Below are 27,586 nucleotides of genomic sequence, written 5' to 3'. Positions count from 1 at the left end.
TAAAAGCAGAAGACTGAGCAGAGAGAACCGATAGTATCAGATTGTGTTCTCTATTTTGAGCTTTCCTTCTGACGGATCTCCATCTTTACAGATTTAATCTTTGATAATACAGGAAATATCTGATAATCTGGCACAATTGATGCAGTAATAAAGGTGATTTACTGTACATATATTGCCTGTAAAAGCGATTGTTTCAATAGAGAGTTGATGTATTAGTTTTTCCATACTGGCGTGTATTTACTAACCGGCCCTGTCTAGAAGAGCTTACAATCTAGGGGTAATTTTGCATAAATATTGCAAGAACTACATGTGAAGCCACAGCTGAAGTCTCCTTTTGTAGAGAGCGATAAATGTGAGAGGAGGAGGAGGAGGAGGAGGATGAGGAGGAGTGTGACAGGAGCAGCTGCAGCTCCCTCCCCTTGTAACCACTTTGCTTCCAGCCCCCGCAACCATCAGCCTCTACCTCTCTGCATCCCAAGGCCTATAATATGTTGGACATTTTCATCCTGATGTTTTTTGCCATCATTGGCCTAGTCCTTCTATCATACATCATCTATATATTGTGAGGGTCCTTGCCTGCAGGTGAGTTTGCTGCCATTCTCTCTCTTTACATCCCCCCTCCTGTTATGGCTCCGGTGAATGACAGGTTAGATGCTTATTCTCTGTGAACGTGTTCGGTCTCTGGTGTTGCGTTCCCTCTCCGGTCTCCTTACATAATAACCTTCAGTAAAGAGATCTCTGCTCGTCAGGTGCAGGGTTTATATAGTGCAATGTCATACATTTCTCTAGGATATCCGTGCTACATACGGTATGTATAATTTTAAAGAGGTCCTGTTTTAGCAAATTTAATGTTTGTTATGTACTTAAGTTATACGATTTTCTAATATACTTTCTGTATTAATTCCTCACGGTTTTCAAGATCTCTGCTTGTTGTTCAGTAGGAATATTTGTTTACTTCTAGTGGATACAATTGTGCCCGTGGTCATGTGATGGACACAGGTGCTAGGATCGTTACAGTAGGTTTATCAGAGATGTCTTGTAACGATCCCAGCACCTGTGTGTCCATCACATGACCACGGGCACAATTTTATCCACTAGAAGTAAACTGTGAATGTGCCCACTACATAACAACAAGCCGAGATCTTGAAAACCGTGAGGAATGAATACAGAAAGTCAAGTTACAGACGTCTTGGAACTAATTTATAGTACAGTATATATTATACTGTACACCAGTTTTAATAGTTTTGTATGCACTTTGATCTAGCAAAAAAACAACAAAAAAAACGCAATACTGATTTAGATGCTAAGGGTGTGTAAACTCAGATGTAGAGGGGTAGTTGGTGAGGAGTATGTAACTAGAATTATACAATCACCAAATCTTTATTCTATTAGATTAGCAAACCATCACTGACCCCAACATTCACTAGTAGGTGTGAACAGCCTTGTAGCCGTTTTAGACAGATCATCTGTGCAGAAATAAGTGTAAAGTAAACTATAACCAGCAGATAAATCCTCTGCTATCTGGATGTATTGGATTGTTGTCAGTCATAATGTTAGGCACGGCTGTGCAGGGAGAACTAGACCAGCGCTGCAGCTCCTTCATTCTCGGGATCGTTGCGGGTCCTAGAGGTCGGACCTTCTCCAGTTGGAATGTGATAGCACATCCTTGCGATATGCCTTCACTTTATAATATGGGAATAACCATTGGGATTTTTTTTCTGGAAAATACCATTGGTCAATGTGTGATTGCAGGGCAGCAAATCCTGGAGAGCCAAGACCCCTTATCTCAAGTCCTTTTAAAGATTACTTGCACAGCCTAGCAAAGCTTAATCTACTGCGGTCCTCGAATTTATGTCAAATGTTGTTTTTAGGTTAATGGATGTGCCAATATCCCCAAGACATACATGAAGCCCCTTCTACTGTGCTCCTAAAGAGGTGTCTGGAAGGCAGAAAAATGATGGAAATTGTGGACTATGAAAAACAAAGATCATTAAGGTGCCGCTCACTTATAGAGACCCAGATGAGCGTGAAGCAGGAGACAACGGAGAGAACTGAAGCTACGTCTAAAATGTGCATTTATGATCTAGTTCATGGATCAATGACAATACACAATAAACACAACTGAAAAGAAAATTCAGGTTGTTTTTTTTCTCGCAATATCTGAGAAATATATACACAACCCATAGCAAATGCCATCTGTACCCATATGAGGATTATTCAGAGTAAATATAATATTTGCTTTATGTTCAGGACTTACAAATGTATGTTCACGCTGTCTTCAGAGGCTCCATTAGAGCCCCGGCAAATTTGACATAAAGCTCTATGACGGTAATGCAGCGCTATTCTTCCTATCAATACAATGGAAACCAGACTGGAACCTGACAGGCCTCATTGTAATTAAAGGGAACCTGTCTCCAGCATCTTGCCTACTGAACCAGCAATACCTGGTTTTTAGTGTTCCTGTGCAGTATGTTAATGAGCAATCTTCTGTCAAAGAGAGTCATAACTTCATTCCTCAAGCCTTTCCCAGTTAACCCCGCCTCCTTACTTTTGATTGACGGCTCCTCGCCTCCCCCAGCACACACGAAATCTCGCGCCTGTGCATCAATATCCTGGTGCGTGCGCACAACAGGACATCATAGCGGCGCATTCGCATTAACTAGATTTGAGGCGCGGACGAAGCAGGGAAGGGTGTCGGACCATACATGACGGGCGCATGTGCGCTGTCTCAGGCGAAATTTCGGCGTTCAGGGTGGGACAGTTTTCAGCAGTGGACAGGTATGAGAAGAGTAATGAACGAGACTGACTTACCATAAAAGGTGCAAAATGTTTGCAGGCTGTTATTTACGGTCGGCGGAGGTGTTTAGGCGAGGGGATAAAGGCAATGAACTTCTGACAGCAATGAGCAGTGAGTAGAGTTCGATAGGTGAAATGCCGGTGACAGGCTCTCTAAATACTTTCCCCGCCGCAATCCAGCGTAGTCTGTCGTGCATGTCAGGCGGCAAATGATTGCGACAGTGTTAGTAGGTTCTAGTACATATTCACTGCGGCGGGCAGCAGGGACCAACGCCGCTAGATTGCGGCAGAGTAAGTATCTTACACAGGCTGGTATTTAGTTATTCATTTTGAAAGAATTTATATTATAAAATGAACCCCTTTTTTGCTATATATTTTTACCAGCTTCATCACTACATGTATAACAATTCATTACAACGTTTCAATCATCATATTGTCTGCATTGACGAGACATTCTTTCTGTAGGTGATGGTGTATCAGTGTAATACACAGTCCTATAGCTTTATGTTACTATTCTTATGATTTAAAAGCTAACCAATTGTTCAGCAAAAATGATGTAGATGGGCAATATAATGTACAATCTCGCCGTGAAGAAAGAGAGCAGAATAACACGGCTATACATATTGCTCCATAAAGTAAATGCTCATAGGCATTGTATTTATTGTAAATTCAAAGTGATCCACCTCAGTGGCTTTATTATTCAGTGTAATTGTAATGCCTATATTAACTAAGAAAAGATGCCTGAAAACAAAACTCACTCCGCACACTTCTAAAGGTAAAGAAGTACAGACCGTCCTAATAAAACTTACCCTAATGGACAAGTCTGTATTATTATTATTTTTTAAAATGTTTGGGAAGTGAAAGTAAATAAGATAAAATGTCTCCATATAATGAGGGTCTTAAAAGTTTGTGAGTATTTCAGGCAGAGTAAAATACGAGTAAATTCCTCCAGCTACTATCATATGAATGGGACTACCATGAACTTGCTCCATATTATTCGTGTAAGGGCATATCATGTTTTTGTGAATGTCTCTACTTTCTGCCATACAGTTAGACGTTCAGCACAAGTAGCGATATCACAATACAAATGCCTGGAACACTAAAAACCTTTTTTCTTTTGAGAACATCCAAAGATCTCCCAAGTTTTCTCTCAGACAGAAGTGGTGTTGAGTGTTAAGTAGAGGATCTCCTTGTGGAAATTTGCCTGTGCATTGACCAGGTGGAATAGATTTAGAAAGCTGCTGTCCTCCTCATTGCGCCCCCCTGCAAAATAACACAACCATCCTGAGTACTGATAGGGTTAACAGATGAGACCGTCATTCCGTTCATGCAATAAAATAATTTATCATTTATGTTTTATGATGGTAGATGGTTTTATGAAAGCGTAGGCATTAAAAACTAGAGAATAAAAAGTTTCTGCTTTAAGAGGATCTGTCACTAGTTTAGTAATGCCCAATCTCCTCGCTAATCTAATAGGCGCTGTCACACTGATAATGCTAGTGACAATTGTGTCCCAAAATGTTTATTATTTTAAAAGTTATGAGCTTTTTTCTAAATATGCAAATGAAGCTACACTAGACAAGTGGGAGGAAACACCAGTGATTCTCCTGAGGTGGAGCCTCATCACAGCCTCTGACGCTGTCCTATCAGCATGAAGCTGCTTCACACAGTGTCAGAGGCTGAAGGGAAGGGGGATCACTTCAAATAGCCATATCTTTGGATGTGGACCACCTAGAACAGCGCTTCTGGTGGCATATGAAAGATGAGATTCTAATCTTTCGTACGACACCAGGATCGCAGGTCTAGCTGTAAAACAACTGGCGGTATCAGCAGTTGAAAACACAGTCTGGAATGGAGGCTGTATACTATAGGATCACGCTGTGTTGCTGGGCTGGGAAGAGGAGAACTGAATGATGCTGATTGGACAGCGTCATATAGAACACATTACATCGGCTAGAGTGAAAAGAAAGCGCAACCTTCCATTTGGCAAGTATAGCCAAATTAGCATATTTAGGAAAATGCTCATAACTTTGCGAATAATAAATGTAATTGAAAAAAAATTACTCGTTATCCGCATGTAAGCGCCTATTATATTAGTTAGGAGATAGGGAATTAATAAACTAGTGACATCATCTTTAAGTTCACAAAAATGTAGCTCTATGGAGGCCGCTTATTGGAAGCATTACTATATGTGCATGTGTGGTACTTTAGTGAACACACTGGAGGTTCACTATGAGGCTGGGTTCACACGACCATGTTACGTCCGTAATGTACGGAACGTATTTCGGCCGGAAGACCCGGACCGAACACAGTGCAGGGAGCCGGGCTCCTAGCATCATAGTGATGTACGACGCTAGGAGTCCCTGCCTCTGCGTGGAACTACTGTCCCGTACTGTAATCATGACTACAGTACGGGACAGTTGTCCTGCAGAGAGGCAGGGACTCCTAGCATCGTACATCACTATGATGCTAGGAGCCCGACTCCCTGCACTGTGTTCGGTCCGGGTCTTCCGGCCGAAATACATTCCGTACATTACGGACGTAACATGGTCGTGTGAACCCAGCCTGATTCTAAAAGCTGACCGCTATTTAAATAAATGAGCTGAGTGAACAGATTGCGTGCAGAGCTTAGCACAGTGAGTGTACTCCGCAAAGTGAGTCTACAGAGTCCTGCACCAGCAAGATTTTGCAGGAATTGTCCTAGAGTAATGGATGGTTAACTACATGTGCTGTGTTTGATTTGTTAAAAGCATTTCTCTATATAATAAAAATCATCTTGCTGTAAAGTTGTGCTGCGTTAAGAGCACCTTTAACTATAACTGTTTTCTTTTTGCTTTTTTTCCTGCTTTTTAAGGTTGAAATTATTTGGTTGGCATTTCACAAATTTTGACTACTTGAGGAAACAATGTGAAAACAGGAATAGTACAGCACATTTGCAGAAAGCCAAATGTCACCCATTGGCAGATGTAGAAGGAGAGAAGGATCAGTCATGTTCGATTTTAGCATGCCAACCCTTTGTTGCATTGGGAGAAGATGGAAGTGTTTGTCAATGACTTAGTCCCCTCTCCTCATTGAAATAAACATATTCAGACATATCGGAAATTCGTGGTGTTTATGCAACAAATCTGCTCCAAAATCCGGATATGTGAGAGGTTATCCAGACAAGGCGGATTTCGCAGGGGACTTGCATTGCAAAGGTTGAAGTCCACATTGAAAATCCACTGGTTCTTCGCAGGAGACTGAGTATGCTGCGGAATGTAAATTCCGCACCACAGGCTATTTTCCGCACGGTTGTTTTCTGCAACGTCTGCACTAAGTAAACTAAAAAGCTATAGAAACCAAAGAAAGAGAAGTCTGCAGCGGATTTCCTCTGCGGCCTGTCTGATCATACACTAAGAGGTCATTATCCCAAACGAATCAGGTTTTATCCAATAGGTCCTTTTTGTCGTGAAGCACACTAGTGTTTTAATTATTATCCAGGAAAATTTGTTTGATAAGTTCTAAAAGGAAATAAGCAGATTTCTAAGCACTGGTTAGGGAATATTGTATGCCCAAAACATGTATCCAATACATTTTTGAGTATGTTTAGGAGAGGTGCATGTAGGAGTGACTGTCTAACGAATGTTACTGTATCAATCTAGGAGTATAAGGGGGTGCAGTCACACATGGCGTATTTGCCTTGTATTTCCGCAACATAAAAATCCGCTGCAGAAAACTGTACAATGTTCCCCAAAGGCTTTGATTGTAAAGTTTTCTGCAGCAGAGGTTTACTCTGTGGAAATACAAGGCAGATAGACCATGTGTGACTGCACCCTTAGGCCACATACAACACATGACCGTTTGTATTTTGTGGCCAGTATCCAATGGATCCATTGCCCCTTTTTTTCGGTCTGTGTGTCATCAGTGTGTCCACCTTATCCGTTCTGTGTGTTTCATAGGTTTGACTTGAATGGGAGAGACTGAGCCGCAAACACGGACAATAATAGGAACTGCCCTCATGCACCACCCTCGTGTGAAAGGGGTCTACAGAAATGAATGTGTCCATGTGCTATCTGTTGAACAACGGATAACACATAGACATAAAACAACGGTCGTGTACATGGGGCCTTAGTGTACAAAAAATGGTTCAACTACACTGCACTCCCACCAAATATTGTACATGGTGCCTCTCACATAGCAGCCTAAAAAGCAAAGAGATGAGACCTGAGGATAAAAATGAGAAATGTGCTTTCGTTCAATGCAGGATTAATGGATAACTTATATAATTTTATTCCATTCTTTTATTTCAGTGGTTCGATTTGATGTCCGTTTCCCATTTGAATATATATGTAAGTTCCAAAGTTATAGATCAGCAGGATCCAATAAAACACTTACAGGCATCTGCCTTCTGGGGAGAGAAGGGGGCTTGGGGGGGATAGCTGTTGATCAAACAATGGTTCATCCAACAGCTATCTCATGTCTGTGAGCACCTAAATATGGATTGTGTTTAAAAGGAAAAAAGATCTTGCCGTTTGGTACACTAACCTGAAATGACTGATTGCAGCAAATCCATGATAACACGAGCAAATGAGTTTTCCACATTCTGCAGGAAGGTCTTTCTTTCTTGTGGAGTGCTAAAAACTTTACAAATTCTCAGCATCATTTTCACTGCCCAGTCCATGCAGTACAAATCCCTTTCACAAACCTGACTTGCATATAAAAGAAGTGTGCTAAGAAAAGGCTGAACTGTATGACAACAGATCTCGGTGCACTCACACTTGGCATAAAAATACGCTGCGAAAAACTTTACAATGTATGCCTATGGGAAAAATATTTTGCCACGCAAGAACTAGAGAAATCTCTAGATATTCCACATAGGCATATATGGTAGTTTTCCGCAGCACAGTTTTACGCTGCTGAAATAACAAGGCAAAAACATCACATGTGAGTGGACCCTAAGGCCGGATTCACACGAGCGTGTGCGTTTTGCGCACGCAAAAAACGCGCCGTTTTGCGTGCGCAAAAGGCACTTAACAGCTCCGTGTGTCATCACCATATGATGCGCGGCTGCGTGATTTTTGCGCAGCCGCCATCATGATGACACTCTGGATGTTTGTAAACAGAAAAGCACGTGGTGCTTTTCTGTTTTCATTCATACTTTTCACTGCTGTTCAGAGAATCACGCGCGTCGCACGGAAGTGCTTCCACGTGCTGCGCGTGATTTTCACGCCACCATTGACTTCAATGGGTGCGTGACGTGCGAAAAACGCACAAATATAGGATATGTCGTGAGTTTTACGCAGCGGATAGCCGCTGCGTAAAAATCATGGACTGTCTGCACGGCCCCATAGACTAATATAGGTCCGTGCGAGGTGCGTGAAAATCAAGCGCGTTGCACGGACATATATCGCGTTCGTCTGAATAAGCCCTAATACTAACAAGACAGTGGTAAGCGACCACATGTGCTAAATGGTGTACCCAAATCTTCCTTCTATGAACCATAATACAGCGCACACCATATCAAAACATGCGATGTCCATACATAAACCATGAACCTTGTGAAGCAGGGTCCCAGCGTCAGGCTCGTGAGGCGCCAGAAATGAAGAGGCGCTGAAAGTGGTGGCAAAAGCTGTAGGTACATAGGGGTTCTGATCTGGGATCTGATTTTTTTTTTTCCTTTTTGTGTTATGTTCTTGGGTCTGAAATTAATTTGCGGGTCCGTTTAGGAGTGAAAAGTAAGCCAAGGGTCTGGTTGGGAGTCTGAATTAATTTAGGGGCTTTGTCTGGGGTCTGAATATAATTAGGTGTCTGGTCTAGGGTCTGAATTAATGTAGGTGTCGTTTCGAGAGTATGAATTAATTTAGTAGTCTGGTCGGGAATCTGAATTAAATTAGGGGTCTTAATTAATTTGGGGGTCCTATTGGGGTGTTTACTTAGGGGTCTGGTCTGGGGTCTGAATTAATTTAGGAATATGGCTTGGAGTCTGAATTAATTTAGGGGTCTGGTCGGGGGTCTGAATTAATTTTGTCATCTGGTCTGATGTCTACACAGGTGATGTGGGTGCCGTCTGTGAGGAGGAGGTGGAGACCTCATTAAAGGGTGCTGTGGGGGAGGAAGATCTAAGAGCCTGCAGGAGCAGGAAGCAGCTGCCAGCACTGCAACTTGGTGAGTGACTGCTGTGTAAATGCAGCCGCTTCAGTAGAAATATTTTATGTTGCTCTCCCTGCGCACCTTCTGTCTCCCTCTTGGCCTTTCATAAAGCCTCTGCCCACCTGTCTCTCCACCCTGCCCAACTCCCGCCACTTTCTGCTCTTTTAGCCCTCTTCCTCCACACAGGGGCCTGCCACCTAGTCTCTACCCCTTGTCCCCTAACAGAGTCACTGCCCACCCGCTGTCTTCGCACTGCCCATCCACGGATCCACTGCCGCTTGCATCTCACCCCTGCTCCCCTCCAGCCACTCTCCGTTGCAACCCCCCAATCTCCCGGTAATGGGGGGGGGGGGTGATGCCTTGACTGTATGGGGCCCAGAAATGTCGGCCTTGCTGAACAGTAAATTGTAATATTGTATATTGTTTGTGAACCTGATCATTCATAAATGCTTGAAAGTTTATAGTTCCGAATTCTTAGAGAGAGAAAGAAATTACAAATGAGGACACCGCTTTAGGGTAGTGAGGCCACATATAGAGGGTTTCACCTTGTTCCAATACGTGACAATTAAAATAGGACACACTTTGCATTTTCCACTTGCAAAATTCATCTTTTCAGACAAAATCCTTAATATAACTTTTCTCTCTCTTGCTCGCTTAGAAAATTAAAAAACGAAAACAATTTAACAAAGGGATATGTCGTACAATACAGGTATTTTATCATATTTACCACTGCAATAAACTATTCTATAAAGCACTCACCAGCGCAAGAAAGACCATCATTCTGGCTAGATCTGCTGTCCGTCCATTCACTGCTTTGCTGGCCATGAAGGTGAAACAAATACTGTTTCCGCTTAGGATGAGAAGGCGAGCATTGTTTTCTAGTAGCCACTCATGAGGGACCACTGCCAATGGAAAAAGTTATTTTGCAAACAATAAAAGTAAGGGCTTATATATGTTACATGTCTGTCGCCATATGATGCTTCACATGGCGTCATATTTCTAGGGGAGAATACCTCCGTAAAACAACATCCGATGAAACACGGCACAATTTTCCTGTTGGATTCATACGGAATCTGACAGAAAACATCTCCATATACGCTTGTATGTACTTGGCGGAATACAGAGGTACAGAACAGCCCACATATACTTCTATGGGAGCTGTATTATGGCTCTGTTGTACGGAGGCATAATATGGCTATTTACATGGGTCCTTATTGTTCGGTGAATTATCTGCTAAATGTTTTTTGTAAACCTCTTTTAATTTGGGTTTTGCAAAACAGATTTTTGTTTTTATGACCGCAGGTTAATAATCAGAACCGATAAATAATAATCAGTAGACAAGTTCTGTGGTTAAGTATACACAGGAGAACTTTTCTGAAATTATATCTACTTATCGAGATTATCAAATCTACTTGTGAATTTTGAAAATACAAAGCAGTGGAGATCTAGTCTCCAAATCATATAATTCACATGCACTAGCACCATAATAGTAGCGGCAGTAAATAGAATAACATATACATTTCTACCTGAAACTATTGCAAAAATACTAGAACCATCTATTAGCTATAGTGTTCAGTATTGCTATATAGAAGAATAATGCAGCATGATCCCCGTTACAATATTTCATTCTACGAGCTATGCATTTTTCACAATGTCTACTGTAAAGGGAGGAGACTAGCGTCAAAATATGTTCTATAAAATCCTGGAACCACTGCCACCTTTGGCTTCTAACAGAGAAAAATAGTACAGCATGTGTGAATGTGTGTGTATATAACTTTACCTGACAGTTCATCCACTAGACTGATAACATCATCGGCGGTCCATTCTTTGGAGTCTGTGTCATAAAGTAGTTTGATCGCATTAGCTATTCCCTTCAGACTGTTCTCATCTGCCAATCCTTCTGTCATCTTCAGCCATGCTACATGTCCTAAATACATTTTCAGAAATGTATTAACTGTAAGCAGTGAGCATAGTTCTCAAATTACATATATATATTCTGTTTGCGTTAATATATAGAGAAGTAAAATTTTTTGGTATCAATAAACATGTACTGGCCACAAAAACAAACATCTGGGCATGATATAAGCATTCCAATTCTTTACAATTAAATCTGAATGCATCTTTGGAAAATAGCTTACACATAAAGATGCCTTACACAAAATGACAATTTGTGTGTAGGTGGGGGTGAGAGGCTCCCTAGGGCACTTTGGACCAGGTGAGACTGCAATCTCTGCTTTTCTTAGACAGACTCGCTGAAGTACTTTCTAACCCCCTCTAGGTGGTGATAAGAGCATTGGTAACTATGAACTTCAGTTATAAGAGCCAAAATCCAAAGAGCCAATCATCTTACATCTTCAGGTGTGACATATTTATAAATAGTTCACCTTGTGACAAACAGAAGTGAATGGATTTTTCTACTCTACAATCACAATATCAACCTTTTTAACAAAACAAAACACATTTTTGGCTTATTCATTTTAATAGGGCTTGCAGAAAACCATGTGCTTGCTGCGGAAACAACCCGATTCAGATGAAAGGAACAATTTTTGAGTCGCAGGAATGTATGCAACAAAATCTGCCGCGTGTGAATCCACCCTAAGAAGACTAAAGTAAAAGACCTTAAGGTGTAACTACTTTAAAAGCCACTTTAATATATTACAGAACTTCAATAAAGGGGTTTTGCCATAATCATTATTTATCACCTATCCGGGGGTCCGACCGCTGGGACCCCCACCAATTACAAGAACATGCTAATCTTGCCGTTCCTGGGAGCCCGATAATTTCTAAGGGGCTGCCGAGCGTTATCTTTGGTAACCCCATTAAAATGAAAGGAGATGTGGCCGAGTATGCGCACTACCGCTCCATTCCTATGGGGCTCACAGGAGCGGCAAGGTAAGCCTGTTCTCATGATCAGTGGGGGTCCCAGCAGTCAGACCCCACCGATCAGATATTTATCACTTATCCTGAGGATAGGTAATAAATATTGATTATGGGGAAAACCCATTAAGAGCAAGTTCCTGATATATGCATATTACCTTAATAGTTTCCTTTATTGTGGCAAAAAGAACTGTCTAAAAGATTAGGGCAGTCATAGGGCAATCAAATTTCCAGATAACGCCCCTCAAAGGTACTTTTACACGGCCCGACCTGGGCCTTGTCAACAAGCGCCCATCAATGAGACAGCTCGTTGATCGACGTTCGTTTGCTCCTTTCACACGGAGCTATGTATGAGGACGAGCGCTCGTTACTCCGATCACTCGTCCCCATACATTATTATCATGTCGGCAGCGCACCACCCTGATTACACAGGGGGATGTGCTGCCGACAACGATATTTATTTTCAGTATTTTTAATGATGCAATCAGCCGATGAATGAGCGTCTGCTCGTTCATCGGCTGATCGATGCCCGGGCAATACACCGGACAATTATCGGGAACGAGCATTCTGTGAACGCTTGTCTGCCCGATAATTGGCAAGTGTAAAAGGGCATTAAGACAGTCTGGCAATACAAATGACATATTATGTGTAAGTGGACACATCACAGGCTGTGGCAATGTGCTGAGGAAAATGAAGACATCCCTTATGCTGCTTTAGGTGCTTGGAAGGCAGTGGAGGAACATTTTATTTCTCCACAGTTGCCCTGCTTAGCTCATAAAGGAAGCTATTTGGGTAAGAGTTTGGTTGGGTAATATTAAATGCATATTATATTAGTTAGAGCCTTGTATGCAGTGGGCAGACATACCTGTGACTATTGATGTATCTATAACCTGTAACATCAATAATGCAATGCGACCATGAAAAAAATTAGAAAAGACCCAATATAGGCCAGTCCTTAAAGGGGTTGTCTAGTGAAGAAAATCTATTTTTCTATAAACCTTATTAGGGAATTTTGAGTTGATAGAAGGTGGTCCTCTGGCCAAGAGATGAGGATCCTGAACAGAGTGGAGAGTGGTTATAAAGAGCGTCTCTCTCACTGGAGGACCTGTCCTGTCCTGCATTACACAGACAACCCATTGATATGAATGGGCACTGTGTAATGTAGCAGGGAAACTAAACACTTGCTGCCAGGTTTCCTCACAGATTATAGCTGATCACTAGGGACCCCAGCAGGGGGCCACTTTGTAGTAATTTTACTGTCAAGGGACCCTTCTAACAAGTAGGGATTGCCCAAAGCGAAGAACCCCTTTAAGGGATTAAAAAGAGAAATTAATAACATACTGTAAGTGTGTTATTAAAGTAAATGATAAATATATTGGCAGCTCCTTACCATCAATTGTAGAGATTGGCCCAAAAATAATGTAAAGTAGGCGTGCTTGGTTTACCATCGGCCATGGCTTAAGTAGTCTTGTAAGCCAAAAAGCAGAGTCCATGCGGTGGGTCCAATGGTCCAGTAGCACATGTCGGCAGAAGAGACGCACGTGAAGTTCCAGCTTATACGATGACCCTGAAATTATTATTATATTAAGGAGAAATTTAAGGAATTGTGGATGAAATAACTTAGTACATTTGCCCTAGCAACATTTTTTATTACATGAGCCTCTATATTGGAAAAAAAAAATCTTGACAACATTACCACATGCCAGTGACAATTCAGATACTCTAGATAGAAGATACCTGTATTACCCCCTTTTTCTGATGGGGAGGGTGTGATGAACTAACTGGCAACATTTGAGAGATCAAAACTAAACCTACTTTACACAGTAGTAGTGTAGCTAGACATATTTTTGCATTCTGATAGTAGTGATTTGGACAGATCACATAAATAGCAATGTAATGAGGTACACAATGAGTTATTACCGTTGCATACGACCGAGCGCCACTCGGGCCGTTTTATGTCATCTGAGTGGCACCCGATTTACCATTTACTGTAGAGGGTGAATCGGGTTTGTGAAAACGGACCCGACTCTCCGATCCGTGGACGGACTCGGGCGGCACACATGGTCGTGTGCAATAGGCATAATACATTGCACTCATACCTTTTAGTTTGTATGTTTGCACATACACAAGTTATATTTATATGCGCATCCTATACTATATAAGAGCAAACCTTTCTTCCTCAAGAATAACATCATGTTCTTTGTATATTGGACTCTATTAGAAAACTCATGAAAGCTGTATGCAACAATTTTTATTTATTTTTTTGCTGCCAGTACAGTACAAAAGTTTCAAAACCATTATTTTTACGGCAATGCCTTTACTTAAACTTTGTTTAACAAAGAGTATGAATAAGCTTTATGTTGTAACTAACGTTAAACAGCAGCATGAGGAAAATCCTATCAAAAGTGAGAAATTGGCATTGAAAGGCTAGTTTTTCAGCACATGGCTATTTATGGCAAGCACGTCAATTACAAAAGATTTTGACAATAACTTATTTTGCAGAGAAAATCGCAGCATGCATTAGTTCGAGTGCAGTCAGTTTTTCACTGATGGGTTGCTACCAGATGCTGAATAGAAAGCAGAAAGTACTGCCAGATCATTATCAGTTTTTTTTTACATACTTGAAAAACTGTTGACCACTAACGCAATATGGACAAAAACCACTGAAACTGAATGCACTCTGACACAATACAGATTTTTTTTCTGATGAAACACAGATGAGTTTTACAACTGAAGTCTACCAATCTAACAAGTCAGAAGAAGGCACCAGTTAAAAGGGATGTCACCAGATTTCACAATACAAACTGCATACATTATTAAACCCCTTATCATGTACGTGATAAGCGTTCTAGGGAAGTATGGAGTGCGCTCACAGGCTGAGTACGCTTCATATGCTCTGGGTGTCAGCTTTATTTTACAACTGACACACGGAACTAACTGCCAGGAACAGCGATCGCGCTGTTCTTGGCCGTTTAACCCCTCAAATGCTCAAATGATCCCAGCCTCTGAGGCATTGAAAAGAGGGGGCGGCTCCCTCCGACAGCTCATCGGCGCCCTCACAACCTGATCAGGGGGTGCCGATGGTTGTTATGGCAACCCAGGGGCCTTATGAAGGCCGCCAGGACTGCCTTCATGTAAAAATGACAATACACTAACGAGTGCTGGTTCAAGTCCCCTAGGAGGGGGCAATAAAATATGTAAGAAAAATGTTTAATAAAGTTATTAGTAGTGAAAAAAAACACCCCTTTTCCAATTTTTCCTCTAACGTAATGTAAAAAATAAAATAAACAAAATTGGTATCACTGCGTCCCTAATAGTCTGAACTATTACAATATACCATTATTTTACCTACACGTTGAAGGCCGTAAAAACCAAAAAAACGAAACCGTAAAAATCGCTGTTTTTTGGTCATCTTAGCTCTAAACAATTTGTAATAAAAAGTGGTCAAAAAGTCGTACGTACCAAAAAATTGTAGAAATAAAACTACAGCTCGTCCCGCATAAAATAAGCCCTCACACCACTCAATCAACTAAAAAAAGTTATGCCTCTCAGAATGTGGTGAAACAAAACATTTTTTTTTTAACAAATTGTTTTTCCTAAAGTAAAAGTAAAATATAAAAAAGACTATATAAATTTGATATCACCGTAATCGCATTGAGACGCAGAATAAAGTTAAGTTGTCATTTGCACCGCACGGTGAAAGCCATAAAAATGATAACCAAAAAAGAATGTAGGAATCGCAGGTTTTTTTTTTCAATTTCAGACCGCAAAGAATTTTATTTTCAGTTTCCCTGTACATTTTATGGTATTTTAATCATGCCATTAGAAACTACAACTCCTCCCGCAAAAAAATAAGCCCTCACACCACTCTATTGACAGAAAAATAAAAAAGTTATGGCTCTTGGAATGCGGGGAGTGAAAAAACGAAAATGAAAAATAAAAACACAAAAAATGTCTCCGTCCTTAAGGGGTTAACAGATCCCTTAAACCTGTTGAAGCTGGTGTACTTAGAAAATCCATGTAAGAATGGCTGTATAATTCTTTCTCAAAGTTGTCCTGTCTGATGTAAAGATGGGCATTTTGTCTAAGTGTATTCATGAGATAAACTAAATATCCACTCACCTACAGCTGACAAGCTACTGTCAATGTCCCTCCTACCCCACACCATGCTAATATCTCACACATACTCAGTACAAGCTGCAAGTCTCCCTGGCTCTGTAAAGAAAGCAGCAGATGGCGTTAGAAGCTGTAATTCCACAGTAAGGCTGGGTTCACACTACCTATTTTCAGACGTAAACGAGGCGTATTATGCCTCGTTTTACGTCTAAAAATAGGGCTGCAATACGTCGGCAAACATCTGCCCATTCATTTGAATGGGTTTGCCGACGTATTGTGCAGACGACCTGTAATTTACGCGTCGTCGTTTGACAGCTGTCAAACGACGACGCGTAAATTGACTGCCTCGGCAAAGAAGTGCAGGGCACTTCTTTGCAACGTAATTTGAGCCGTTCTTCATTGAACACAATGAAGAGCAGCTCAAGATATACGAGCGTCACAGACGCCTCGTATATTACGAGGAGGAGCATTTACGGCTGAAACGACGCAGCTGTTTTCTTCCGTAAAAGCCTGCTACCGTGTGAACATACCCTAAAACTGCTGCTGGAAGACAGGCTCACTCACTGCAGAGCCAGGGAGACTGCAGCTTGTACTGAGCATCTGCGAGTTTTCCGCATGGTGCAGGGGAGGAGGGACACTGTTAGGAGCTTGTCAGCTCTAAGTGGGAAGAGCTTGAGATTAATCTTGGTCTCACACACAGGATCCACCTAATATCGATCACATCTAAGATCAACTTAGATGTGATTGATTTTAAGACCCACTCTCAGACCAGCCATCAATTCATCTAAACTGATAGAATAGGCTGAGAGAGAACAATACAGCACCTATGTAAACAGGATACATAGACGCTGTATCTAAAAAAAAAACACATTTTAATAAAGGTCAATTAATAAGGTGCTCAAAAAAAATCACAAAACACATTGATTTATAAAAAAAAAACTAAAACATTCAAAGGTGTACATAGCCATAGTCCACAATCATCATCTCATTAATAATTTCCAAAGATAACTCCTGCAACTTTTATTTTAAGAACTTTTTATTTAAGGAACAGGCTTGTACATTGGGAGCCTGACGTATAGGTTACATTTATAGGATTGATGAAGTCGCTGTTAGACTGCCCTATGAGCGCATTCCCTTCATGACCCTCACGCATTGTTAGGTTTTGATATTTCAGCATAAATCATAAAGCACTCGGGCCATAGGAAAGTTATTTTTCTTGTGGATAGAATAGTATGTAAAATATCAAGATACAGCTCATATTTTTTACAACACAATTCCTTTTAGAAGTAATATTAACATTCTTTAAAGACAGCTAATGTAATAAACTATACAAGACACACATACATTTATCTGGCCTAAAATGGGAACATGTAATGCCCCTTATTTAAAACATTTATAGACCTGAAATGATGTGTGAAGATTATAACTTCAAGATGAGCAAACATAGGTTCATGGGAGGTGATAACAAAAGAGAAACATTGGGGAAGCTTTATGGTCAATTGACACTTCATCGCTTTTGTCAGTTCCCTCCACATTTTACACTAAAAAGTTTGAGGGAAACTGAAATCTAATTGGATCCGATTGTTCTAAATGGAAATCTGTTTTGTACTAAAAGTGACTTCTCAGGCTCTGTTCACGATACCATGATGGAAACCCGACAACACCCATTACAGTAAATGTGTTCCGTGTGGTGCCGTTGGTGTCCGTCATGCGATGGATTAGATACTGCCTTTTTTTTACATTTTTCTGTTCCCGTGACCGAACCGAAAAATGGAAAACCTAACACAGATCTGAACAGAGCCTCAGTTGCGCTGATTGCAAATAATTTATAAAATTTTTATGTTTCAAATTAATTTATTGAATTACATTATAAGTTGGATATACAATATGCATTTTACACATGCAAATGGCAAAGTGAGACTTCACGCAAGAAGTCAATAGGCCTTATCCATCAGGGTATATTATTTGAAAAAAAATAACGATATAACAATCGAACAGTAATGAATGAACAAAACAGTATAAGTAATTAAATACATTAGTACAACAGAACTGAAATGGAAAAAAGAACGTGTTATCATGCATTGTAGCACAACGTTCTATTTTGTAACCAAGAGCGCCAGTTTGACCTCAAGCATTTACAAAATCAGGTGGAGCAGCATTGGATCCGCTCCAGGGAGAAAACCATGTGTAAAAGACAAGTTTAAATACTTGGGTAATACACATTACTTATCAAACACAAAAAGCATATATTGGAGCATTAATGAGAACATTCTTATCACCTTAAGAATCCCTGAGTAGGGGGTACAATAAAGATTGGTCCATATTGCAAGTACCTGAAGTATGAAGGGTCACACTCATTAAATAACAGTATATTACATCATAAAACCTATATAATATGAAACAGGAAGTAAACAAACTTAGGTCACATGACATTAAACAATACTTAGCCATCCTGAGAAAAGACTATAAATCAGCAGGAGTCTTAGCGTGGTGGGCGATTTTGCAGTGGTTCTGCCATCCGGCGGTCCTTTCCGAGTCCACGTTCTGATCGGACGTTGAGAAAGTGGTGACGGCCGGCCCTCATCTACCGGAGGGATCCCCTCAGCTTGTTGTATAGCTTCGCCTTCAGCATGTTTTTTTTAATCAGGAAATCCTTTGTAGTCAGCTGAAACGCCAGGGAAAAGGGGAATCCCCATCTATATTTAATCTGGGCTTTTTGTAGTGCAAGTGTGAGGGGCCGAAATTGACGTCTCTTATCCAGAGTAGTTGGATACAGGTCAGCATATATGCGCACAGTAGGATCTAAACCCGGCAGAGTAGATAGTCGTCTAGCAGCAGACAGAACTATTTCTCTGGCCTCAGGGTAATGAAGCTTTAGCAGCACACCCCTTTGGAGATTTGAGGTTCCTAGGCTTAGTAAGAGCACGATGAATCCTATCTATGCGGAAAGTCGATGTGTCAGGAGAGCTTTAAACAGAGTGAGAGACATTTCTTGTGGTGCGGTAATATTTTCAGGGAGACCCCTGATTCTTAGGTTAGCTCGCCTGGACCTATTTTCAAGGTCTTCTAGTTTGAGTTCCAGCTGATTCCATTTGGATTCATGGTCGTCAAGCCGTTGGCGGTCTTCTGTTACAGTATCTACCAGCTCATCCGCATTATCTTCCAGATCAGATACTCTCTGTGCCATAACCTGAAATTGTTTGGTAAGTTCAGCCACCGCTTGTTGTAATTCCTCTCCGAACAGGGATTTAATTCCGGAAAATAGGTCAGGATTTGGAAGCAGAGGGGCTCTTAGAAGCAGAGTCTTGGGTTGCTGAGTCAGAGGAGCAGGCGGTTGATCCTGGATCCGGCATATTCCCCGAAACCCTCTGGGAGCGAAAGATCTCGTGAATCGTTTGGCTAGGTGTGTTAGGTACATTTATGGAGACCCTCTTGCGGCTTCTGGGCATAGCGCTCATGCAGACAAAAATGTTAAGAAAGCGACATACATTCCAAGTATAATCCGTGTTGCTTGTTCCCTGGGTGGTGTGGAGCTCATAGGGATATCAACCCATCCTGCAGCTCACACAAATGCACGCCCCAGTGAGAGGGGGTAATTAGCAGAGTGAACAAAAGTTCCATAAAGTTCATGGAGTAGCACAAGCAATTAAATATAAAGCAATGAAATGAAGCAAGGTGACTGTGTCACAGAGGCTCTCACCAGTGATGGAAAATGCATCTAGGGTATGCTCACGTGCTGGCTGCTAATATGGACAAAATAGAGGGTGCTGTTTCTCCAAATTTAGATGGTCGTGGCGACTGTAAATCCCAGGAGTTGTCAAACATCCAGGACTGATGGTAATGCAGGTGGGTGGGGGATGTCCACAGTAGCCTCATTGCCCAGCGGAAGTATTTGCCCTGTCGTCTGCGATGCAGCGCCCCGCGGGCGGTGCATTGCCCAGCGGAAGTATTTGCCCTGTCGTCTGCGATGCAGCGCCCCGCGGGCGGTATGACGCCAAATTTTAGGCCGCGGCTTCACTCGTGGTGGTAGGCTGCAAAATCAAATATCGGCCAAAACGCTCTAGGAGCGTATCAAACTGCTCCTCTCGTCGTATCCCCGGTTCCAGATCAGCAGATTATAACACGTTCAGGGCTATGTGGTCTGCGGATTCCCATGGATTGTGGGCGGGAATGCAGGAGCTCTAAAAGAAACGTCCACTCCGTTCCGCCTCCGGCCACGCTTCCCTCTTTATAAAATTTTTAGGACAATTTATTGAACAACAGCTGGTGCAACCTAGCAGCCGCATCGGACTTTTACCTTATTTGGTAAATTCTACACTGCACATTCCTCATTGTTTTCCAGTGCACTAGTATTAGTAAATCTGGTTGATTGTGCATTCCTTAACCCCTTAGTGACCACCAATGCGCCTTTTTACGTCGGTCACTAAGGGGCCTTAGGCTAGGCTGACGCCTTTTTACGTTCGCCTAGCCTAAGTCCTGCACGGGTCTCCCGTGCAGCCAGGAGCCGGGGCTCTGCTGTCTGATGACAGCTGAGCTCCTGCTCCAACGCCCGCGATCGAAGTTTACTTCGATCGCGGCCGTTTAACCCGTTAAATGCCGCCGTCAATAGCTACCGCGGCATTTAACTTTGTTTACAGAGGGAGAGAGCTCCCTCTGTCACCCATCGGCGGCCCGCGAATGCAATCGCGGGTCTCCGATGGGGTGTCATGGCAGCCGGGGGCTTGATAAAAGCCTGTCAGATTTACACTGACAGGCAATAATGCTCTGGTATACGAAGTATACCAAAGCATTATAGCAGCGATCGGAAGATCGCACAGTAAAGTCCCCTAGTGGGACTAATAAAATAAGTCATCAAAGTGAAATAAAGATTATTAATAAAAAGTACAGTAAAAAAATAAAACAATTTTTTTCCATAAAAAGTGGTTTTATTTAGTAAAAGTGTAAAAAAAAAAAAAAAAGTACACATATGTGGTATCGCCGCGACCGTAATGACCCCATTAATAAAGTTAATATGTAATTTAAACCGCAAGGTGAACACCGTAAAAAAAAAAATGCAAAAAACTATGGCGAAATTGCAATTTTTTTCCATTGCCCCCCAAAAAAGTCATAATAAAAATGAATCAATAAGTCCCATGCACCCCAAAACAGTACCATTCAAAACCACGTCTTGTCCCGCAGAAAACAAGCCCAAAAAATCACTACATTGATGGAAAAAAAAAAAATTACGGCTCTTGGAAAGCGACGATGCAAAAACAAATAATTTTAGTTCAAAAGTGTTTATATTGTGCAAAAGTCGTAAAACATAAAAAACCTCTACATATGTGGTATCGCCGTAATCGTACCGACCCATAGAATAAAGGTAACATGTTATTTACGCCGCACAGTGAACGGCGTCAATTTAAAAACGCATAGAACAATGGCGGAATTTCAGGTTTTTTGTATAATCCCCCCCAAAAAGGTTAATAAAAGTTAATATAAAAATTATATGTACCCAAAAATGGTGCTATTAAAAAGTACAACTAATCCCGCAAAAAACAAGTCCTCATACAGCTATGTAGACGAAAAAATAAAAAAGTTATAGCTCTTTGAATTAGACTATAGAAAAACGAATAAAATAGCTTGGTCATTAGGGCCTAAAATGGGCTGGTCACTAAGGGGTTAATACTTATCGGACAGGATGAGTTGTTAATACTAATGCTGGAAAAAAGAGTTGAACTTTACTATAAAATAATTACTCAAATTTAGAGTTTTGTTAAACATGTTTCAGTTATACAAATACATTAACAAGTAATATAAAATTCTACATACAGTGAATTCCCAAATTTTTTTCTCCTATCTTTCCTGGAAGGGATCAGGGCTTAAAGGCTTTTGGAAGCAATAGCAGAAATGTATAAATGATGTTGCAAGAGTTTCCGCCAATTCAGTAATGAGCAGTTTTCAATATAAGACTGCCAAAATATTTGCAACCCCTAATGTACGCCTGCAGTGTATCTGTATCTTGAAGCTGAAAGGTAAAAAATGGCGCAAACATAGGGCATTGCCCACATAGGATGTGGAGTGGGTGATAATGTGCTCACCTGGTGATGTCATGCTAGGTGCACGACACCCCTGTAGATATGGTGTTTGGTTTGTGGATTTCCCAGGGAACTGCAGGATGCAAAATTCTTTGTCGGGTTTCCAGAAATGATGGCAGTACAGTGAGAACTTCTCAAAAATCAGCCCTACGATCGGCGCTGTTCCCTTTTGAAGAGGTGTGATATTGGTTTCTTAGTGTCGCATGACAAGGAGGCTAACACTATGTAGATGAAAGTTCTTTAATAAAATTGATCGATACAAGCGACGTGTTACTTCCTCAGGCAGTATCACAGATCCCTGGGCTGTTCGTAGGACTGATTTTTGAGAAGTTCTCACTGTACTGCCAAGATTTCAAGACACTCTATTCTTTGTATACACCACAATTGTGTGGCACATGCACGTTTGGAAAATCTCTCAACGTACAAGTCAAACGTATAACCCTGACATATGCAATGCAACTGTATATCATACATGACCCATTGTAACACATGTACCACATGGTATACGTTTATTTGCGAGATCCCCTGCATTAAAGAGTGTAGTCGACTAAGTTATGACAACGCATTCAGCCAGAACATATGCTAAAAGGACGCTGTTTTAGCACAAGGCTTATGAACATGTCCAGCATACATGTTGGTATATTTTCCCGTCGTATATGCAGACTGTCCACTAACCTGGTGTGCTGCGCATCCAAGAACCGTGCGGCAAAACCACTGCGTGCAGCTTTCACTTACCTAACATCATGGCTGGTCCTGGTCATTAAATGCTCCTTCTCTTTATGTCATGAACTTGTATTTCTAAACATGCATATTTGCTGTGGGCCTTTTTTTTTTTTTTGTATATGTTTATTGTCAGAATATGTGACGTCAGACTTTTGACCAAAATATTTTTTTAGCCATTCAGTCTGTGAGAATCTTCTCCCATTGGCAAGGGTTTTCATGTCAGGAACGTGTATTGTTTTTTATCTGTAGGGAGGTGCTGTGATTATGCTTTTACTTACAAGATTTAAATATATATGTTCTCTACTGTGTGGTTCCCGTGCCTTATAAACTTTTATAATAATGTTTTAAATCCAATATCATTTTTGCACTGTCATTTTATAGGCCCTTAAACACTTCATACATAACCACCAAAGAGTTTTAACAAGCATCTTTTGTATGTCCCACTGCTGGAAACTTTTCTACAAGGTGACTATGACGATATTTGAACAAAGAAAAACAACTAGAAGGCTTTCAGGATGTACAAATTCCCGTGGAGACATGAAAGGAAGGATCTGGACTTGCAACATCACTGAATGAAATAATCATGGGGGGAATGCAGTACACATAAATTATTTATGCAGACCATTCAGCAACGTACCTGGCTTGCTGCTAACCAGACTCTGCATCTTTCGAGGTAAGTTGGTCAAATCACAAAGAAAAACGTAGACCCGGTGACACTCCAGCTCATCCCAGCCAGCTGTTAGAATCTGAAGCAAAGCACTAATATGCATATAAACTTGTAAACAATGGCAACAGTTAACTTTCTATAAGCTAATATATAGTGGGACAGTAAAACTTTAGGCCAATTTACACAGGCCAAGGATTGGGCGAACCAGCGTTCGTACAAACGCTCGTTCCTGATCATTGCTCTGTGTAAACACAATCAGCCAACGAACGAGAAAAGGGTCGATCATCGACTTATCTAATCTTTTATGCTGCACTGAAAATTGTTGTCGGCAGCACATCTCCCCGTGCAAACAGGTAATGTGCTGTAAACAATATGTAAACTGTATGGGGACTGAACGATCGTATTAACGATCATTCTTCCCCATACAGTCTACATTTGCCCATATTAAGGCCTTTAAATTATGGATGTAATTTGTAAAGGATCTGCCAGACACAGCTTCTGTGTCGACGCCCGTGGTTAGTCACTCTGCACCTGCTCCTAAGTCTGGTCGAGTGACCCCTTCTTCTACCAATCAGCCTGGGAGGCTGAGGAGTGCGAGAGCCTATCACAGCCTGGCCAGACGGAGCTAGCTCCCGCCTTCTGTCTATTTATACCTTCACTTCCTGCTCCTCCTTTGCCTGTGATTCTTTCAGTCTGTTTCCTGGCTCTGCTGCTTACTACTTGTCTTCTGCTTCATATTGACCCTGGCTTGACTGACTATTCTCCTGCTCTGCGTTTTGTACCACGTCCACTCCTGGTTTGACTCGGCTCGTTCACTATTCTCCTGCTCTGCGTTTTGTACCTCGTCCACTCCTGGTTTGACTCGGCTCGTTCACTACTCTCGTTGCTCACAGTGTTGCCGTGGGCAACAGCCCCATTTCCCTTAGCTTCTGTGTACCCCTGTCTGTTTGTCTGTCATGCACTTAGTGAGCGTAGGGACCGTCGCCCAGTTGTACGCCGTCGCTTAGGACGGGCCGTTGCAAGTAGGCAGCGACTGAGTGGCGGGTAGATTAGGGCTCACCTGTCTGTCTCCCTACCCCGCCATTACATAATTATCATCGATCTGCACTTTTTATGGGTATATATTAGCCCTTGTTAACCCACCTTTATGTGAAGGCCCTTTTACACGGGCTAATGATTGGGCAAACGAGCGTTCATATGTGTTCATATAACGATCAGCCGACAAACTAGCAAAAAATATTATCGCTGTCGGCAGCACATCTCCCTGTGTAAATATAGATGTGCTGCTGACATGATGGAAATGTATGGGGACGAGCGATTGTAGTAACGATCGCTTGTTACCATACATAACCAATCATAGCTCCTTGTGAAAGGAGAAACCGAGCGCCAAGCAAGGAGCTGTCTCGTTGATCGCCGCTCATTTTCACAGCCCATATTCGCCAGTGTAAAAGGACCCTAAGTCTCTGTACTTCACTCACTTGTCTACTGAAAATTGTCCACCATTGTATATGTCATACTTTAATCTCACTTTAGTACCGTTACATTATTAATTACTGTTTAAATTAGATGAGAAAATCCTCAATGTATATGAATGAAGTTTAAAAATCCTCATTTACACGCAGTGAAAAAAATCTGCACAAATATGAGGGGTGAAATCTGTAACCAATTTGCATGTAAATCCGTACGTTAATATATTATACAACAGATTTTAAGAGTTCCTGTAAATCTGGCCTAAGAAAATATTTTGTTGGTATAAATAATGTCTTGCTTAGTGTACTGACAGAGCTACAACTCAGCTAAAAGTGAAAACAATACAAAAATATTGTTTTTCCCTAAGTATAATTTTCTAGATTTCCACTGTGAGGCGATCGACAATAATGTTTGTGACCTTGATACATTGAAATTTCTTGCCAGAAATTTGTTTCTCATTTAAACAACAACATAAAAAAAGTTTTAGATTTAAACTGAGCAATTTCAAAATTGTCCAGATGTAATGTGTGAAATATTTGTCTTCATAAAAAAAAAATAATGGCACATTTACAATTGTTTTGTACTGGAATCTAGTGATTAACTAAACTAATGATTTCCTACTAAGATAACGCACATACTGTAGTGATGCAACACACAAAAATTATATCAAAGAATAAAACTTTCTCATATACATCCAGCTGTAATTCTGTTTCGATGCTGTGTAGATGGATGTGTGTGCTTGCTTATATACACATCCATACAACACTGTCAATGGAAGCACTATCTACTTACACGACTGTGTATGCAGTGGTGTAAAGATGGGTATGTATTACCAACAACATATGCAACCAAATAGTGTGGTATCAGATACCTTGACTCAAGGGCCAAGTTGAAAAGGAATGTACTGTATATAAAAGAAAGCTTCGAGAACAAATGGGATAACCTAACCCCTTTAATATTGAATAATAGAAACACACCTTTAAAAATGCACCGTAGCACAGCAGACCCAGGCACTGAGTTGGAGATGGACAGCCACACAATTTAAAACAAGAAATCTGCATAGAACAAAGCAAAGGTACATTTCTTAGACACTGACTTCTATGGGGCCCCAACGCTGTATGACTCTGATTTGAAACATTCATACAGCATGTAATCATTACAGAGGTATTCATATTATAGAGGTACGCCTAATATAGTGCCTCACGGTGCCGCCATACAGCCTTCTTTCAGACGGCTGAGTGTATAAGAGCTTACTCTCTGTTTGGCCTGTTTGTTGTGCATTTCCTCACACAATGTTCCTCCTACTGGCAATTATCATCTATTGCAATAAATATTATGCATTTGCTTTCATTGTGAACTGAGCTTGAAATTCCATAAACTTCTTCCAAGCAGTGATAATTCCATAAAGGAATTTCAAGCTAGCAGATGTTTTAAAAGGCCACATTTCCTTTTTTTCAGAGACAATTGATTAGAGATAAATATATGACTAGCTTTTGAGTATGCTAACATATACTATAGTAATTATCCAGATGCCCGTTTACATGTGTAACTATGAAAATGGCTAGTACTATATTAATATAATATTTTCCAACATAAGGCTAGTCAATAAAAAAAATAAAAAAGTGCAAAAGCTAAAAATATTAAAATAAATTTCACACATCTATTTTGCAAATAGAAATACACAGCGGTGCAATAAATTAGAGGGCTGTTTCGCTACTGACATTTACTTTTTAATGGTAAAGTCCCAAAGGTTAAACTGATCACTAGATGTCCCACTGCTGGGACCCCTAGTGATCAGCTGTAATATGTGTGGGAACCTGGCAGGAAGTGCTTAATACTCCTTGCAGTGCCACCACAGGCCAAATAAAGAATTACACAGTTTTCAGTTAAATTAATGGGATGTTTGTGTAATGCATGGATAGCTTTGGTCCTCCACTCTGCCTAATAGATGAGGATCCTGAACAGGGGACCCCCTTCTATTAATTTCTAGACACTAACATAGCATGTAGCATGCAACCTACTGAACTTTGAAATGCTGCAAATATTTTAATGATTAAAGTGTAGCTAAACTTTAAATAAACTTTTGACTTGTCAGACGTTTTGATTGGTGGGGGTCCAAGCACTGAGACCCCAACTGATCGCTAAAACAAAGCGGCAGGCGAGCTCAGGTGAACGCTGTGCCGCTTCCTTTCTGATCGGCTTTCCTCGGAGCAGTGTACGGGCTCAATAGAAAGTCTATGAAGTCCATGCAAACTCATTCAGCTTTTCGAGGAAAGCCGATCAGAAACTAAGTCCCTTCGCTTTAGCGATCGGTGGGGGTTTCAGTGCTTGGACTCCCACCGATCAAAACTTCTAACATGTCACTATGACATGTCAAGTTTTTAAAAAGTTTTGTTACCCTTTAATCATAGGTTTGTTCTATGTAATTTTACATATAAAGAATGATTTCTAGCCCAGATAAGTTTTAATTACCGTATGTTTTTCTTTTCACTTATTTAGACAGTAATTCACAAACAAATTATTCCAAGACATTTTACAAGAGTCTTACTTCTGAAATAATCCTATGAATGTACTTGAGCCTCTCTCTGGTGGGTAGTAGTAGTGTACACCTCTTAAACAATAAACCTGCAACGTGAAAACAAAGCACTGAATAAGACTAAGTAGACTAAGTGCATAAGTGAGGTAAGGTTTATTATTTTATATAGAGTAATTGTGTACAATAAAAGTGTGTGTG

The 27,586-nt window shown here is 41.0% G+C and overlaps 1 protein-coding gene and 1 long non-coding RNA gene across 6 annotated transcripts in view; one reads left to right on the top strand and one right to left on the bottom strand.

Moving 5' to 3' along the window:
- The first annotated feature begins 374 nt into the window (after positions 1-374).
- LOC142666446 (uncharacterized) lies at positions 375-27,586 on the top strand. 3 transcript variants are annotated; one of them, XR_012851688.1, is made up of 6 exons: positions 380-582; positions 1,872-2,138; positions 5,651-6,195; positions 7,086-7,124; positions 8,827-8,940; positions 23,097-27,586. It is a non-coding gene; the product is annotated as an uncharacterized LOC142666446 (long non-coding RNA). The 3 variants fall into 3 exon arrangements; XR_012851689.1 differs by lacking the exon at positions 7,086-7,124 and having other exon boundaries at positions 381-582; XR_012851690.1 differs by lacking the exons at positions 5,651-6,195; positions 7,086-7,124; positions 8,827-8,940; positions 23,097-27,586 and having other exon boundaries at positions 375-582; positions 1,872-2,133.
- The window catches only part of FBXO47 (F-box protein 47), a 45,326-nt gene continuing 21,159 nt past the window's right edge, over positions 3,420-27,586 (bottom strand). For 2 of the 3 annotated variants that reach the window (XM_075846487.1, XM_075846488.1), the window contains exons 4-11: positions 27,401-27,477; positions 25,830-25,907; positions 23,353-23,461; positions 13,193-13,369; positions 10,706-10,852; positions 9,685-9,827; positions 7,321-7,480; positions 3,420-4,059 (exon numbers count right to left, since the gene is read on the bottom strand). In XM_075846487.1, the coding sequence (XP_075702602.1) occupies positions 3,947-4,059; positions 7,321-7,480; positions 9,685-9,827; positions 10,706-10,852; positions 13,193-13,369; positions 23,353-23,461; positions 25,830-25,907; positions 27,401-27,477 (1,004 nt within the window). In that variant the 3' untranslated portion in view covers positions 3,420-3,946. Of the gene's footprint in view, positions 4,060-7,320; positions 7,485-9,684; positions 9,828-10,705; positions 10,853-13,192; positions 13,370-23,352; positions 23,462-25,829; positions 25,908-27,400; positions 27,478-27,586 lie in introns of those variants that run through there. The other variant, XM_075846489.1, reaches the window with a different exon arrangement.

Source organism: Rhinoderma darwinii, chromosome 13 (assembly GCF_050947455.1).
Source record: "Rhinoderma darwinii isolate aRhiDar2 chromosome 13, aRhiDar2.hap1, whole genome shotgun sequence".
NCBI lineage: Eukaryota > Metazoa > Chordata > Amphibia > Anura > Rhinodermatidae > Rhinoderma > Rhinoderma darwinii.
Note: the sequence above shows the minus strand (reverse complement) of the source record. Positions and strands in the feature narration are given on the sequence as shown.